An 18037-nucleotide genomic window follows, 5' to 3' on the forward strand; every position below is an offset into this window, starting at 1 on the left:
CTTTAAAAAACAACAACAAGATAACAAAACAGGAAAATTAGTATGGAAGAGTCTATAGTGGGATTCAGCAGGTGAGGGAATCTTAAAATCAGTTGTAGTGGCTCAGCATGCGGAAAAGTATCATAACTCATAATCATTTCTATTATGAGTTCCAGTAGATTTTTTTTATTGTACAGGCTGTGATCAGGTGACCTGTGCTGTGCTCTGAGGTTTAATGCTCTTTGTTGATTTACAAAACTGGATTCAACAAGATGCAACCCGAATCTTGGCTAATATCCATCCTGTATACTCACAGTACATTTATACTAGACTGTTTAAAGCTGATGCAAAGCTGGAATTCAGTTAATTCAGTGAGTCAGAATAATCATACTGATTATTCTGCTTTATTTTAAATTGTATCTTAAATTGTTACTTTGCGACTGATTTTGGTACATTTTAAATTGTTGCAGGACTGAATATGAAAATGCCACCAAATCCCTGGAAATCTTTCTGACAATCTTTCTAATTAATTTGTTTAGAGACAAAACTTATTTATACTGTCAGACAGCAGGTCTGCAATGATTTTTTTAATATAGTGTCAGAGAGAATTTAGTAATTACAGACATGTGTGTTGTATGCTATATTGTCCACAAATGAAAAATAACATTTTCGCACTTTGCTGTGCGTGTAGTGTGAAGTGCTTAAGAACTTGTGTTCTTCTGCACAAATAAAAACCAAACTGTTTGATATTGTTATATTTTATAATATACGACTGTCTTTGTTTATTAATCCAAACTTTATTACCACATTTCATCATTACAGTCTTTGCCATAACTTTAGAGGCACTATTATAGGCACTTATTGCTTTATATAATGCAGAGGAACAACCTCACGTGTTTTGTAGAAATACAATTGCTATGATTGCTATGAGCATTACTACAAACTAGACAGGAAATTATTTAAAGATAAATCATTTATTCATGACTGTAACTTATGAAAAAGATAAACGTAATGTTTTATGCAATTACTGAATTTTTCTAAGAATGGTTTAAAGGAGTGTAAAACATATTCAGATAGAAACTATTTCTAACAAAATAACTATGCATCACAGTTTATACTGTGTCATCTCCTTTATGGACTTGTTGGATCCTTGAGTGCTGGAGAAATAAACTCTCTGCACGCCATCGTCAGCACCTGAAAGAACATGAGGAAAAGTTCAATAAGGCAATACACAATAAAAGCACACAAGCCTTAATGTGGTGTAAGTAAAACCTGATTGGCAGATGAAGTTGAGGTTCTCCTCACAGGGCTGGTCCTGCCAGAGGAAGTGGTCTGTGCTGGCCACGCCTCCACAGGTGCTGGAGTAACAGTCTGGAACAAAATCTTGTGGCCAATTTAAGAAATTCATGGAATATCCAGACATCCAGAACCACTCGTCTGCTCTGAGGGATCTGTTGTAGAGAAAGTATAACGAACAGATGTAAACTGATTGGAAAATGCAGCTATTGACATTTAACATAAGCTATATGATTGATATTTATCTTCAAAATAACAAAATATGTTAAATATACTGGAAAAAATTTCACTGGAAAACAATTTGAATTTTATCATTTTAAGCATAATTTTGCTTAAGTGAATAGAAAATCCAAATGTAAGTTTGACACAGCAATGCAAATAAGAAAACACAACAACACAAAGCATCTAACTTAAAGATCTGTGTTGGGTCTGCGTTTCTGTGTGACTACCTGTTAATGAAATTCAGATTAACAAAGCACAGTAGGTGATCACTGGGAAGATGCAAATATGCCTGGAATGAGTTCAGAAAATTCCAATTTTCGTTCTTTTTTCTTTTGAAACAAGCATTAAACAAGAAGGGTCATCTCCATCAACCTGTATATGGCGTAACCCCTCTAATCGTCTCACCATACACAAGCACAGGTAAGGTCATAAATGCAGGAAGTAAATATCCTCGCTAAATAAGAGAACAGAACCCTCACATAGGATGTGCCTTCAGTTACACTGTAGCCCCCCTCACCATTCAACAGGCTGGGGAAGACAACAGAAACAAAGGAATGTCTTTGATGATTCAGTTTGAACTGAGACTTACAAATTTAAGTACACAATGACAACATTTAAGATAAGATGAGAATCTTTATTAGTACCACATCTGGAAAATTTGTTTTGTCACAACAGTGCAAAGTTATATAGCAAAAATTAAAGAACACAGGAAAACAATAAGAATAATACACTGTACACAACTGTACAGAATAGAATAGAATAAAAAAATACTATATATAGAATGGAATAAAATAAAATAAAATGTACAATAGGATAAAAATTTAATACATATACAACTGAGTAAAAATACAACTTTGGCAGAATATTTAACATTTTGACTCTAACAATCTGCCTCTTCTGAGAATATTTCCTCAGAAGAGGCGGGGCATCTGACCTCTTAGTATGTTGCAGCAGTTTAAATTTACATAATATGCCTTCTTTATTAACTGTGAAAAATGTATTCCCTATGACACACAATTGGATAAATAATCAGAAAACAAGTAAATATTTTCTTGACTGGGTTTTTTTGTTTTTGGGGTCATTGTGTTGTCAGAAGTTATTTCTTCTTTGAACCATTGGTAGTTATTTTCATTCACTTTGTACATTGTTTGCATTTCTTTCTGGCTTTTCCTGTTGTGTCTTTCTCCATTTATTTGGTTGTTTCTTCTGTTTCTTTGTTCTCATTTGATATTTATGTCTAGTTCTTTAATACATTTTTTCATTTCACTTGTGATTGGAGAGAAGCACCATCTCATTTATGTTATGTCCTGCTCATTATTTAATCTGTGATGTACATCAGCTAAATGTATCTATAGCTATCAGTACCTGCGCAGTCCCAGCCAGACGTGGTCTGTGAGGGAGAAAGGAACGAGGCCCAGCAGCTGCTCCAACTCGCTTTGCTCCTGTTGGCTGTGAAGGCTGAGCAGGTCCCAGTAATAACGTCTACAGTGCATCAGAGCATCAGACCAGCAGAGCCTCTCTCCCACCACCGTCACGTTCCTGCCACCAAGCTGCAGGCTCACAGGTGGAGGAGGGGTGGGAGGAGGCGGAGGAGTTGGTAAAGGAGTGACAGCTTCTGGAACTACAGGGAAGTACTTTGCTTTAGGATTCTGTTTGTTTAAGCCAGTTTGGTTGTTATTGTTTTCCTTTCATTTTAACATGTTCCATTGAAATATTCTGCAGTTTAACTGGACACTGAAAGCTAAAAGTTCAGCAAAGTGCATGATGTTCATTTGGTCCTATGAACAATGGTAAATACAAGAAAAAGAAAAAAACAACAACAGTAAAAATCTTACAATAATAATTTAAGCACACAAAACCACAACAATTTCTAAAAAATAGCACAACAAGACCCTACCAGATAGAGAAGCAAACACTTCCACTTCACACAGGGTTGCGTAAGTCCTTTTTCCTGGTATGATCACAATGATGTAGCGACCTTCCATTTCATTACACTGGAATGTGTATGTTGGTGTACCATCTAATGATGTGATCATGCCACAACTGATGGATGTAGAGAAACAACAAAGAAAATGATAGATTAGAACTTAAAACTATGTTCAGACATTAGTTTTTCTTTGTTTTAAAAAAACAAAAAAATATTGAATTTAATGTTGAAGGAGAAAAGTTACATTTATCAGAAATCAGATCTCACCTGGGGTTTTGGTTACCATTTTGATCCAGCGAGTTCCCGATCAGGATCTGTGCCCCAAGAATCCTTTCAGGACAACAGTCCTGTCTGTTGATGATGGTGACAGCACTGACTTTATAGACAGCCAGTAAGTCTACTCTCCACCAGGGACCCAGCTGTTCTACAGTACAAGAACAGCATCTTATGTTGAAGTTTCCATTCCTGCACCCATCGACACCCTTTGAGGGCCCAAACACTGGCCCATACCAAGTTGATGACTGTACTGTTTGTTTGTTTAAGGCCACGTTTGGAAGCGGTTCCACTAAATTGTGGAAAAGAAGAAACAAGTATGAATCAGTATCAGGCAGATGTGTTTCAGTAGATCAGATCCAGTCACTTAAAGCTCTACCTGCTGGGGCAGCATACACCTCCACTTCACACAGGGTGAGAGTCTTCTTCTGTCCAGGAAGAAACACATTCACAAAGCGACCCTCCATGCTGCCTCCATCACACCGGTATGTGTAGGTTTTACCCGCGTTGATATGTGAGATGGAAGCACACCTGACAGCAGAGAGTGTGGGGGCAGCATTATGTTAGTATTATGGACTTCATGTTAAGGAGAAGGTAACATCAAGTAATTAACTAGTCCTGTGGTCGATAATATGTATATTCTAATTGCTGAAACATTGCTGTTCAAGTTATTCTAAAGTAAAACAAACAAAGAAAAAAATCACAATGAACATTGACTGGTATGAAGTTATCATTACCTGGGATTATTGTTTCCATTGTTCTCCAGTGAGTTTCCTATTCTGATCTCAGCTCCATCCAGTCTTTCAGCACAGCAGTCTCCTCTGTTGGTGACTTTTACAGCAGTGATTGTAAAGCTTCGCTGCAGGTCCACCCTCCACCAGGGGTTGGTCTCGTCTTCAGCCGTGTGGCTACAGAACCCATTGCTATAGAACGAGTTCCGTCTGCCATCGATGGCTTTGGACGCAGTGGCAACAGAGAGTGTAGATGACTGGGTAGCTTCTCCTTTGAGTGCCACATTGGGTAATGGGTATCCTTGGAGGAAAACCAAGAAAACAATAATTTATGTTGTTTGGGCTCTGACAACTCTTATTGATTTATATAATAAAAACACAAAGAATAATTGCATGTCACAGTCCTGGGTCAATTTGACCCAGCGTTCTTAGGTTTCTTGTGTTTTTCTACTTTTTTAGTTCATGATTTATTCCATGGTTCCTAGGTTGTTTATTTTATTTTACTGGATTCCGCCTTGTGTCTCTGCCCTCTGTCTCCCCATGTGTCTGTGTTATATTGTTGTGTGAGTTCTCGTGCCGTGGTTTGTGTTTCATTCTGTTATGTTTTCCATGTTTATCCAGCGTGTCATGTTTGCACTCTTCCTTGTGTTTCTCAGTGTTCCCTCCAGTCTGCATCTCTGTATATTTCCTGTTTTACTCTGAAGGTCTGTGTCTCATGTTAGTCTATTCTGTTTTGCTTCCTTGTCTCGTTGTGCCCAATCAGTTCCACCGGGCTTGCCACCTGTTCCTTGTTCCCTCATGTTCCTGTCTGTGTATTTATATTGTGTGTCATCTCGTCCTCGTTGTTGGTTCGTCTGTGTTTCTTCCCTGCCTCATTCTGTGTCATCTTCCCGCGTCTCCCTGCATCCCGGTTTCAGTTCAGTGTTTTGTTTGTTTCTCCCAGTATAAATTTCTTTGCTTCTGTTTCTCGCCTGCTAAGTTTTTGTTTGTTTCACTTACCAGTTTAATAAAGCTCACCTGCATCTGAAGCTGCCTGCATCTTGCGTCCTAACTTTCAACCTCCACTCATCTGCCATGGCAGACGTGACATTGTAATGTTGTTAGAAATTAAAAACACCCTGACATGAAAGCTGTCATTTGTTCTTTGACTCAGTAAATTGCAGTTTTATGTATCTGCATCAGAATTGAAAGTATTTACCGTAATACACTTCAACCTCACAGAGACTTAGGACCTTTGCACTTCCTGGTAAAAACACAGTGACGTAGCGTCCCTTCACAGAGTTACATGGAAAATAAAACGCTTGTCCGCTGGGAATGTGGGAGATGACAGCACACCTGTGTATGAAACATTCAAAAAGAAAAAGTAAAGAATAAATATAAATAACTCCTATTGATATGATAAATAATGACTTACGGTTATAAATCAAGCTCTTTCACCTGATGCTTTCAGGGTCACTGATTGTTATTGAATTTCCGATCCAGATTTCGGCACCATCCAGCCCATTTTCCAATTCCTGTCTATTGGTTATCATTACAGTCCCAATTGTATACACATTTACCAGGTCTACTCTCCACCAGGGATCAGATTCTACATTGGTAAGTGTGCAAGACCCACTTTGATAGTTTGCATCTCTGTTTCCATCAACTGCCTTACCAGCAATACCCACAGTGCCACTGGTTGAAGATTGGACAGCTTTTTGTTTCAGTGCCACGTTGTAAAGGAGTTGACCTAAGTGATTAAAAAAAAATATTAATGAAAACATACATTTTTGCTCGGAATAAGCAATATACATATAAATATACAGATAAATCAAGGTCCAGTGTCAAATTAGTAGTTATTATATTTGTATTTGCCTGAACTGAGACGGATTCATTTTATTAAGAATGAAACTTTGCTCAATTATTGGCTGTGCTTTCTAAATAAAAATCTTTATTTTTTTAATTTTTGCAAACTTGTGATAGTTTGCACTTAACAAATGTGGACGAGAATGTTTTGATTGCAGAAGAAAAATTTACCTGCCAGTGTTCCAGATGTTAATGTTAACATGATGGAAATGCCTGTTAACATACCGACATTTGAAAGATATTTAAAAAAAAGGAGTTATTTTTTTGAATGATCTCACTGATGTGTACATTAAATTCCATCATCTTCATTTTAACTTTATTTTTTCTTAAAGAAAGTTTAAGATACTTTAACTTACCAATGAAGCTCCAACTATGAGTCCCACTCATGGCTTAAGAAAGTATCCAAGTCAAATGTATTGTGGCATTAATAAAACGCAGTAATTGGCAGGTAGACTGACTTACTGTCTCTGTAGTTTTCTTCTAATCACTACCAGTCTCATACTTTACTCCTGCATTTGTTTCAGTATCCAAGAATATGCAAATTTTTAGTCACTGATGTTTGCATGAATGACCACACACTCAAAATCTTCAGACCAAACCTTTCCACTGCATGTTTCTACAATTTAATGTTTAAACATTTTATTTTTCTACATTTTCACTTGCCTTATTAGACATTTTTATTCATTTCACTGATCATTACATTCAAAGGCACATAAGCTTACCTCAAAGTCTATCAGCCAGATTGAAGATGATGACACTTACATTTCTCAAGAGTAATATTTAATTTCAACACTAAGGGCTCTTACACAAACAGAGATACCTTTTATACATTTAATATATTGCTGAATTTACAAAAAAAAAAAAAATGTGGAGGGATATATTCTAAAGTAATAAGCACACATAGTGTATAAAACTTAAGTTACTATGACCATGAGTAATGAACCAATCAGCAGCATTTTAAACAGGGATCAGAAGCACAGCTGTATATGAGTCCAACTCAGTGTATCATCAGAACAAGGGTTTTAAAAAGAGACAATCTGTTTTTTTCTGCAGCTACAGTTTTCCACAGCATCGTTTACATCAGGGGTGTCAAACATAAGTCCTGGGGGCCAGAACTGACCCGACAGAGACTCCAATCTGGTCTGCTGGATGGTTTTGGAAAATGTGCATGGCATGCATTTATGGACTTCTTATAGGTGTACAACTTTTCCTGCTCCTCAAGAGCCATTTGTACTACACCAAAGTAGTTAGGTATTAGATAAACAGTTAAATGACAGAAAAAACCTTTTACTGTGTACAACAGAAATTCCAGTAAAAAAATGAATGTTTTCATCAGTCAAATAAAGATATAAGGTTTCATACATACAGGAGATCTGGGCAGTGAGCTACAAGAGATTTTTCTGTACTTTTACACACTTGTCATGTAGAAAAACTGAAATGTGCTGTTGAAATTGCATTTTTACAATATTTAAATATTTATAATAATAATATACATACGTTTAACGTTATATAAGCCCAGTCAGATCACAAGAGGATGTTTAGGTTCACTTCACAGGGAACAAAATCTTGTGGCCAATTTAAGAATTTAAAATAAAAACATCAAAACAGATTTAAACGGAATGAAAATGTTGCCATTGATGTAGTACTGGCACCACCTGTTTATACTGAGTTTCATATATGCTACATGGTTAATAATTAGCTTTAAAATAATAATATTTATTACTATTTTTTTAATAATTTGGTCAGAAAGACACTGAAAAGACATCTTTCTAACTCTGAAAGCTGAAGGTTGGCTTTTCCACATGAATCGTTCAGTCCAAATTGAGTTAAAGAAAAAAGAAGAGAAAAGAAAAATTTCACTACAAAAAATGGGATTTTATCATTTTTGCTTATCTGAACAAAAGTCTGAATGAAATTTCTTTCACGTTCATCTTTGTGGATTAAATGATGTAGATAAAATACCTGCCCCGCTAATGTCACAGCAAGTTTGTTGTGTTTTCAGTCAAAACTAAAAAACAAACACGCCTGTCTGGAGAAGGCAGCAATGCAAATGAGAAAACACAACAACACCTGACTTAAGATCTGCATCTTCTGAGAATATTTGCTAAATTCAAATCATTAAGAGGCATCTGACCTCTCAGTATTTTGCATCTGTTCAAAATTACATCAAAAGCAGTTTGCCTTTTACACTGACTTTAAATTAATAATATTTGAAAAATAATATTTGTTGAACTTGTTTAGTGCATGCAGTGAAATGGGTTCATATAAAAATGTTTTTGTAAAAACTATACTTTAAAATACTTGAATAAAATCAACATTTAGCAATAAATCAAAACTAAAAATTGGAAGTTTTATTTAAATATTTTGCAAGATTTTACAGTTTTACCTCAGTATACATAAGAAAAACTGTTTGCAACACGTCTAGTCATGCCTGTCTGGAAATGCTAGCAATGCAAATGAAAGAAAAAACAAGGACACAGCCTTTGACTTAAAGACTATATCTTTTGAAAAAATTTTCATTTGCAAAATTCAAATCATCACTGTGTATGAAATGAGAGCAGGGAAGGGCCTCTTTCTATTTTGCACAAACATAAACTGAGTAAATGAGCCTTCTTTATGAAGTAGTACATGAGAACACAAACTTTATTTCAGTCTAAATTATAATTCTAATGAATATGTTTGGCTTGAAACACGATCATAGAAAAAGAAGGAGTCTTTAAAAAACAACAGCAAAAAAAAAAAATATTATAAATTCCAGTAGATTTTCTTAGTGTACAGGCTGTGATCAAATGACCTGTCCTGTGCTCTGAGGTTTAATGCTCTTTGTTAATTTATAAAACTAAATTCAACAAGATGCAACCTGATGTCTTGGCTAATATCCATCCTGTATACTCACAGTACATTCATACTAGACTGTTTAAAGTTGATGTAAAGGTGGAATTCAGTGAATGAGTCTAATCATTGTCAGCTAAAATTCATATTAAATCCATCACAGGCTTGGAATTGGCTAATTTGTCAATTGTTTGTTACAAATGTTTGTATTTTAATATTAAAAAAAATGTTTTTGCCCAAAACATATGTGCACTAAATTGGTATGGTCTGGATCTGGCCCACACAATGTGCTCACACATGGCCCACATACCGCAAAGAATGACGGCCCTTTGGTGGCCCAGATCTGGTTTGCCAGAGGTGCACAAGCACAAGGCCAGTTGCAGACACACTGGTGGTCCTGTGCTGGCCCATGTGTGGACCTCTGGCAAACCAGATCTGGGCCATCAAAGGGCCGTCATTCTTTGTGGTATGTGGGCCATGTGCAAGTTGTGTGCAGCCACGGGCCAGTTGCTGACACACTGCTGGACGAGAACAGTTTCAGCTTTTGCCCAGATGTCAGCCTAATGTGTACCTTAATCAAGCTATGTAATAGAAACATGTGCCAGAACATAATAGTGCAAACGTAACAAGATGATACTCTGTCCAGACAGCGAATGGCCTGATTACTGTAAATGCTCTACACAAGATGGCACGTACTCCTAATCGCACACTTTTTCTAGACTGAGTGCTTCTTAACTACATTCACACACATTGACACTAATGACATGCAGACTGGAGAAGCCAGGAATCAAACCACTAACCTTCCCATCACTAGGTGACCTGCTCTACCTCCTGAGCTACAGCTACCCAGTGGTAAAAATGAGTAAACCATCACTAGGTTTTGGATAAAGTGTAAACTCACAAACCTGTCAAACCTTCATTTGAAACATTGGCTACCATAGCAGTATAGTATTGCAACATGGCATTTGGGTTTTCTAACTAAAATAGGAAAACAGGAACATAAACAGTGCCTCATTGCCAGACCTGGCCCACATCTGGTTGACATGCACTCTGCAATGACACCAGTCAGAAGTGCCAGCTTGATGCGAGATCCCGGCCAGGCCTGCTTTGTATGGGGCTGGGCCACATAAACCAAACAATAATTGGGCCAGATATGACATGCCATCATGCATAGACAGTGCCATCTATGCCAGGCCTGGCCCATATCTGGATGACATACGTCTTATCATGCCAGAAGTCAGCCAGCAGTGCCGGCTTGATACCAGATCCGGGTCAGACCTGCTTGTTATGTGGGAATGTGTGTGTAGTGTTAAAAAGTGCTTAAAAATGTGTGCTCTTTTCTACACGTAAACTGTTTGATATTAGAATATTTCATAATTCAGAGAATTTGTACTTCAGTTCTGGCTTTATCAAGACATTTCATCACTACAGTCATAACTTTAGAGCTAGTTATTATAGGCACATATTTCCATATAAAATGTAAAGGAGTAAACTCACTTGCTTTGCATAGATACAATTACTACAAATGCTATGAGCATTACTATGAATCAGAAAGGAAAAATCTACAAAGAAATTATTTATATATGACTTCAACTTAGTGTTTCATCAGGATTGGCGATATGAAAAAGAAAACATGGTGTGTTGTGCACTTACTGAAATTTTGGCAAAATAGTTTTAAAGGAGTGCAAAACAGGTTTTAAGTAATAACTATTTCTAACAAAAACTATGCATCACAGTTTATACTGTGTCATCTTGGTTCCTATGGACTTGTTGGATCCTTGGTGCTGTAGAAATGAACTCTCTGCACAGCATTGTCAGCACCTGAAAGGACATGAGTTAGAGTTAAATCAAAGTAATGCACAATAATTGCATACAAGCCTTAACATGGTGCAAGTAAAACCTGATTGGCAGATGAAGTTGAGGCTCTCCTCACAGGGCTGGTCCTGCCAGAGGAAGTTATCCATGCTGGCCATGCCTCCACAGGTGCTGGAGTAGCTGTCAGGAACAAAATCTTGTGGCCAATTTAAGAAATTCATGGAATATCCAGACATCCAGAACCACTCGTCTGCTCTGAGGGATCTGTTGTAGAGAAAGTAATGGACAGATGTAAACTGATTGGAAATGCTTCTGTAGAATAGGGGGAACTTGTTTACATTGAGTTTGACAAAAGCTACATGATTGATATTTATCTTTAAAATAACAATTTATATTAATATTTTTTAAATAATCTAGAAAGACACAAAGACACAAAACTTTTTTTAAGCTGAATGTTGGCCTTTCCAGTGTAATTTTCAAAATTTTCAAAAGTCTTGTTTGTGGATTAAATAATACAGAATAAATAAACTGCCCTTCTTGTGTTACAGCAGCTGTGTTGGTGTCTGGGACAGGCAGCAATGTAAATGAGAAAACACAAGAACACAAAGCATTTGACTTAAAGATCTTCATTTTCTAAGAATATTTCCTAAATTCAAATCATTAAGGTGGGCCATCTGACCTCTTGGTATTTTGCAGCAGTGTAAAATTAAGTTATATGCCAGCTTTACTGACAGTAAAAAGATAGCCTCTATGATCATCAATTAAAAAAATGATCACAAAATGGGTCAATATTTTCCTTTTTTGCAGGCATTTTGGGGTAGAGCAGCGCATCTACTTATCGTATAGTCGGTGGTTTGATCCCTGGCTCCCTCTGGTCTGCATGCCGAACATCCTTTGGCAAGATATTAATCCTAAATTGCCCTTTGATACACCCAGCAGATTATGGATGTGAGTTAGTAAGCACTTACAATCATAGAAGAAAGTGCTTGGGTGAGTGTAGCATGCTGTGTAAAGCACGATGAATACTTCAGGAGAATAAAAAAGTTCTGTATAAGAATCAGTCCATTTGTCAGAAAGGGTTTCTTCTTTGAACCACTTGTACAGATTTTCATCCACTTCGTACATTGTTTGCATTTCTTTCTGGCTTTTCCTGTTGTGTCTTTCTCCATTTATTTGGTTGTTTCTTCTGTTTCTTTGTTCTCATTTGATATTTATGTCTAGTTCTTTAATACATTTTTTCATTTCACTTGTGATTGGAGAGAAGCACCATCTCATTTATGTTATGTCCTGCTCATTATTTAATCTGTGATGTACATCAGCTAAATGTATCTATAGCTATCAGTACCTGCGCAGTCCCAGCCAGACGTGGTCTGTGAGGGAGAAAGGAACGAGGCCCAGCAGCTGCTCCAACTCGCTTTGCTCCTGTTGGCTGTGAAGGCTGAGCAGGTCCCAGTAATAACGTCTACAGTACATCAGAGCATCAGACCAGCAGAGCCTCTCTCCCACCACCGTCACGTTTCTGCCACCAAGCTGCAGGCTCACAGGTGGAGGAGGGGTGGGAGGAGGTGGAGGAGTCGTAATAACATCTGGCACTGTAGTGAAGAAATTTTTTCTTAGTATTCGGTTTGTTTAAGCCATATTTGGTGGTTATTGTTTTCCTTTTATTTTAATATGTTAAATTACAATAGTCTGTAGTGAAATTAGACAGTGAAAGCTAAAGAGCAAAGTGCATTAAATTAATCTGGTCCTATTTACAATAGCAAATATGAGAAAAAGGCAAAACAATAGAAATTTTTACAATGATAATTTTAGCACACACTACTAACTAAGAACTAAGAACCTCTAGAACTAACACCCCAAACCCTACCAGATAGAGAAGCAAACAGATAGATAGAGAAACCTCCACTTCACACAGGGTTGCGTAAGTCTTTTTCCCTGGTATGATCACTGGTATGATCACAATGATGTAGCGACCTTCCATTTCATTACACTGGAATGTGTATGTTGGTGTACCATCTAATGATTTGATCATGCCACAACTGATGGATTGAGAGAAAAAAAAAGATGAAAAATGGTGGCTTTCTTTAATTAATGAATTTGTATATACACACACACACACACACACACACACACAATATATCACACCATGTGTATGCTGTTGCTATTTATTGTGGTTTAACCTTTCAAGGACAAAAACATAAAGAAAATTAAAGCCATAAAGCCATGGCACCACTTTGCTGTCATTCCAGACCTCAAAAAAGTCTGGAATGACAGGTAAGCGGTGCAATGGTTAGCACTGTTGCCTCACAGCAAGAAGGTCCAGAGTTGAAATCCACAATATGACAGAGTTTGCAGTGGGTTTTGTTTGGATACTCTGCTTTCCACCCACAAATAAAAGTCATGCAGTTATTGGAGTTAGGTTAATTGGTGATTCCAAATTATCCATAAATAAATCTGTTTGTGTTAGCAATGTGATAGACTGGCCACCTGTCCAGGGTGTACCTCTGGCCCTATCTCATCTGGGATAGGCCCCAGCCCACCACAACCATGATTAAAATAAATGGATGTATGAAGTGGAAATTCTTATAAAGCCATACAATTTATGTGTTGTATGACTCTAGACTTTTCGAACAAGCCAAAAAAAATGACTTTTAGAATAAACTTAAAATAATTATGGAAAGGATTTCCACATTAAAACATGACTTTCTTTTGGTAATGAGTTGCTTTGTCGGGTTAACGTAATTTGCATGGGTTGGATCAGTTTGGTTGAATTAAGTTGGACTCAACTGCTGTAAGTAAGTTGATTCATCATTATTATTTAAGTTTGTCCAACTCTAGTATATTAAGTTGGAACAACAGAATTAGAGTTATTCTTTTCCTCCTCCATGGAGGAGGAGTTTTTGTTTTATTAGTTTTAATCTTTTAACTTTATGCATCAAGCAAAAATTAAATTATATGCAACATTCTCTGACTGGAAGAAATTTGTTTAACATTTAAATCTATTTTCTGCACATTCCTGCACAAAAAGTAAAATAGTTTTTTTTGTTTACACTCAGTTTCAAAATAGATGCAAGTAAAACACAGCAGAAAATAAATAAAATCAAAGACTCAGCGGTCCTGTTGCTCTATTTTCACCTGTATAGCAGGCGGATTTTTGCCCTGGTGCAGGTGTGCCGCAGCGGTCAGTGGAAGAATCGGCAAGTTTGTCTGTGAATTTCCCATTACGTGGTTGCGCTCTCGGTGCTTGCTCGGAAGTTTGGGGTTTTTTTCCGCTGTAAAAATAAGTTTTCTTTCCCCGTAGTGAACAACGGACACTAATGTTTTTGTCACTTTTTACGGTATCAAACTCAAAGTAAGGTCAGTACTTCCACGCTGCACGGTCATACTCTCTACCGCACTCGATATATTATCCTTTGTTGATCTGCGCACAGCTGTTGCCACGAACGTGGCACTCGCTTACGTCACTGTCATGAGACACTCTCGCAAAAAAAAAATCACGGTTTTAGTAACGCAGTAACGGAGCATGCTTACGGGAAAGTAACGGTAATCCGTTTTTTCTTCAACAATCCTGCTTGATGAAGCAAATATTTAAAATTTTGATTCTTCAGTCCATAATATCTTCTTCCAGTCTTCGGTAGTCCAGTGGTGGTGTTCCATGGCCTGGGCAAGCCTCTTCGTCTTATTCTGACATCTTAGTAACTTGTCCTGTCAAACCTTTAAATCAAAGTCTTCTTTTCACAGTTGAAACTGAGACTTGCTTGCTAAAACCACTATTAAGCTTTGCTTGACGCTGTTGTCCTGTGAGTTGCCCATCATGCGAGCTGTTAACAGTCAGAAACTTGTCCTCTGTTGGTCTGCCAGACATCTCCTGTCAGAGTTTGCCCCGGCTTCTGAGTGTCTTTTGATAGTGAAGGAAACTGTACTCAATGCCACCTTGACATTCTCTGTAAGACCTACATTATTAAATATTATGATGGTTTGTCTCTCTTTTATTGTTAAGTGTCTTTTTCTCACCATTTTTGTAGCCACACACTACTTTCTGCACAATAATACTGTTTAACTGTGTCATGGTTGGCTGTGTGGCAGGCGGGCAAGCAGGAGTGGTGGATCCAAAATGCAGGACTCAGGCACAGAAGTACAACTTAAAGCGCAGCTTTATTGCTGGGAAAACCTCTTACTAAACTAAAGGCATCAAAAGACAAACAAAGACGCTGGTGGACTAAAACACTGAAGCAGAGAACACTGAACTGGAAACAAAACACTGGCAACACGGAGGCAAAACACACACAGCACAAGAAAGCCCCAAAACAAAACACGAGTCCAAAAAAGAACAGTTCAGGGGGCCGGCCAGGGGGCCGACAGCACAGGAGTCCAAACAGTTCAGGGGGCCGACCGTGCGGAAGGCAACGGCGGCCACTCAGGCGAAGGCGGTCCGGGGGCCGGCCGTGCGGAAGGCAACGGCGGCGACGAAGGCGGCGACGAAGGAGACGACGGAGCAGTTCAGGGGGCCGACCGCGCGGAAGGCAGCGGCGGCGCTCCAGTGTCAAGCGCACTGGCTGAGGCCCGGTGGGCACAGGACCAGACGAGGCAGGACCACACGTGGCAGAGGCGGAGGCTGGGCCAGGCGTGGATGAAGACTCGGATGAAGCTGGACCAGGCGATGCGGAGGACCCGGAGGCTGGGCCAGGCGAGGCTGAAGACACGGAGGCTGGGCCAGGCGAGGCTGAAGACACGGAGGCTGGGCCAGGCGAGGCTGAAGGCTCTGAGGCTGGGCCAGGCGAGGCTGAAGGCCCTGAGGCTGGGCCAGGCGAGGCTGAAGGCCCTGAGGCTGGGCCAGGCGAGGCTGAAGGCCCTGAGGCTGGGCCAGGCGAGGCTGAAGGCCCTGAGGCTGGGCCAGGCGAGGCTGAAGGCTCTGAGGCTGGACCAGACGAAGATGATGGAGCTGCAGCAGGCGAGGATGATGATGGAGCTGCAGCAGGCGGCTGGACGGGCTCCTCGGGCCCCCCAGCTGACGAGGCAGGAAGCAAAGACCGGAGCGGTCCCTCGGACCCTCCAGCGGAGACACGAGACGAAGGCCGGAGCGGTCCCTCGGACCCTCCAGCGGAGACAGGAGACGAAGGCCAGACGGGCCCCCCGGATCCTCCAGCGGAAACAGAAGACGAAGGCCGGAGCGGTCCCTCGGACCCTCCAGCGGAGACACGAGACGAAGGCCGGAGCGGTCCCTCGGACCCTCCAGTGGAGACACGAGATGAAGGCTGGACGGGCCCCTTGGACCCTCCAGCAGAAGCCATCACAAAGCCAGCAGGCATGGAGTCCTCTGGCAGACACGAAGGCAATGGGTGCTGTGCTGAGCACTGGCCCTGCTCAGACAGCACTGACACGGAGTTGTTCTCTGAGGGCTGCTTAATCTTCAGGGGTCCAGAATCGGCTGGGGACTGAGACCTAGCCTCTGGGGAAGCCCTGGAGTGCAGAACGGTGCCTGAAGCAGCTAAAGTCAGAATCAGAATGGGGTTTATTGCCAAATGTTGAGCAGGTTTACAACATTAAGAAATTGCTGCGGTGCTTCAGTGCAAACATAGTGTCATAAATAGCACTTAAATAGACATGGAAAAAATAAAAGTAGGGATAAGAATTAAAAGTGCTACGTGGAAAGATATGTGCATGAGATATACATGAGAATAAGAATTAAGAGTGCTACGTTGAAAGATATATACATGAGTGCAGGTGGTGTTCAGTGCCAAACATAGAATGATGCAGTGAACACAGCGTAGGGTCATGTGTTAGTGGCGGGTACAGTCATATGGTTATTGTTCATGTGTCCAACAGCAGAGGGGAAGAAACTGTTCTTATGGCGAGAGGTTCTGGTGCGAATGGACCGGAGCCTCCTGCCTGAGGGGAGCAGGTCAAACAGACTGTGTCCAGGGTGAGAAGGGTCAGCTGAGATCCGAGCTGCACGCCGCAATGTCCTGGAGGTGTACAGGTCCTGCAAAGATGGGAGTCTGCAGCCAATCACCTTCTCAGCAGAGCGCACAACACGCTGCAGTCTCTGTTTGTCCCTGATAGTGGCTCCAGCGTACAGTACAGCGTACAGCGTACAGTGCGAGAAACTCCCTGACTGGACCTTAAATTTTCTCCCTGCATGGAGTGAATGAGTGGAACCGGTAATGCTGGAGCCAGAGCTACTGGGGCCTGCGCTACAGGCGGCACTGGAGTTACTGGGGCCTGCGCTACAGGCGGGCGGCACTGGAGCTACTGGGGCCTGCGCTACAGGCGGGCGGCACTGGAGCTACTGGGGCCTGCGCTACAGGCGGGCGGCACTGGAGCTACTGGGGCCTGCGCTACAGGCGGGCGGCACTGGAGCTACTGGGGCCTGCGCTACAGGCGGCACTGGAGGCTCTGGAAACTGAACTGAAAGGGACACGGGTGACTCTGGAAACTGAACTGAGGGTGACACTGGAGGCCGAGCTGAGGGAGGCTGCGGGGCAGCTAACCGAGCTGAGGGAGGCTGCGGGGCAGCTAACCGAGCTGAGGGAGGCTGCGGGGCAGCTAACCGAGCTGAGGGAGGCTGCGGGGCAGGTGACACTGGGAGCTGAGCTACTGGAGACACAGATGACACTGGTGTACTGGGGTGAAGGCAGCGAGGATGCAGTTTCTCTCTTAAGGGAGGATCGAATGATTTAGTGATAAATCTTGATGGGAAAGGATGCTGATGCTGAGAATACCAGGCAGCGAGGGCTTCCAGGAGGGTAGCTGACCCTTCCTTGCCTGGACCGCCCATGCCAAACAGTTCGAAGCAAATCCTGGCCCTCAGAGCTGTTATTAGTTGTTTTAATCTGTTAATGTCCAAACAACCAGCTATGCAGAGGGTGGACGACAAAAAGTTGTCAAAAAAGACCACCTGAATGAGTCTCTTGGGGGTGTCCTCAGCGTGGATTACGCCCCGGCAGTAATTCCACAACTGCGCGAGATACTGAGACCGTGAGTCCGCAGGATCCATTTGATGGTTGCGTCGTTCTGTCATGGTTGGCTGTGTGGCAGGCGGGCAAGCAGGAGTGGTGGATCCAAAATGCAGGACTCAGGCACAGAAGTACAACTTAAAGCGCAGCTTTATTGCTGG

At 40.8% G+C, this 18037-nt stretch overlaps 2 protein-coding genes across 2 annotated transcripts in view; both read right to left on the reverse strand.

Moving 5' to 3' along the window:
- Positions 1 to 1084: 1084 nt before the first annotated feature.
- Positions 1085 to 6191, reverse strand: LOC146636105 (uncharacterized). The gene is made up of 9 exons (XM_085350267.1): positions 5866 to 6191; positions 5627 to 5763; positions 4435 to 4729; positions 4077 to 4228; positions 3692 to 3989; positions 3395 to 3540; positions 2863 to 3118; positions 1252 to 1430; positions 1085 to 1173 (listed from the first exon to the last, which is right to left on the reverse strand). The coding sequence occupies exons 1-9, from the start codon at positions 6189 to 6191 to the stop codon at positions 1085 to 1087; spliced, it is 1878 nt and encodes a 625-aa protein (XP_085206393.1).
- A 4673-nt stretch (positions 6192 to 10864) lies between these two features.
- LOC146636106 (uncharacterized) overlaps positions 10865 to 18037 on the reverse strand; it is a 34841-nt gene continuing 27668 nt past the window's right edge. Inside the window, exons 16-19 of the mRNA XM_085350268.1 lie at positions 12805 to 12959; positions 12266 to 12512; positions 11006 to 11184; positions 10865 to 10926 (exon numbers count right to left, since the gene is read on the reverse strand). Of these exons, the coding sequence (XP_085206394.1) occupies positions 10865 to 10926; positions 11006 to 11184; positions 12266 to 12512; positions 12805 to 12959 (643 nt within the window). The remainder of the gene's footprint in view (positions 10927 to 11005; positions 11185 to 12265; positions 12513 to 12804; positions 12960 to 18037) is intronic.

The sequence above is a fragment of the Diplotaxodon limnothrissa genome, linkage group LG3, assembly GCF_057381915.1.
Source record: "Diplotaxodon limnothrissa isolate DT_005_m linkage group LG3, D_limnothrissa_male_GT1.1, whole genome shotgun sequence".
In the NCBI taxonomy this organism is placed as follows: Eukaryota; Metazoa; Chordata; class Actinopteri; order Cichliformes; family Cichlidae; genus Diplotaxodon; species Diplotaxodon limnothrissa.

Bases quoted from the DNA above. Each gene is read 5' to 3' on its own strand.
- LOC146636105 (XM_085350267.1), bottom strand. From the start codon at position 6,191: ATGTTTTCATTAATATTTTTTTTTAATCACTTAGGTCAACTCCTTTAC. The intron at 3,119-3,394 runs GTAGGGTCTTGT...ACTTCCCTGTAG, and splicing joins AGTGTTTGCTTCTCTATCTG to TTCCAGAAGCTGTCACTCCT. The intron at 1,174-1,251 runs GTTTTACTTACA...ATGTTCTTTCAG, and splicing joins CAACTTCATCTGCCAATCAG to GTGCTGACGATGGCGTGCAG.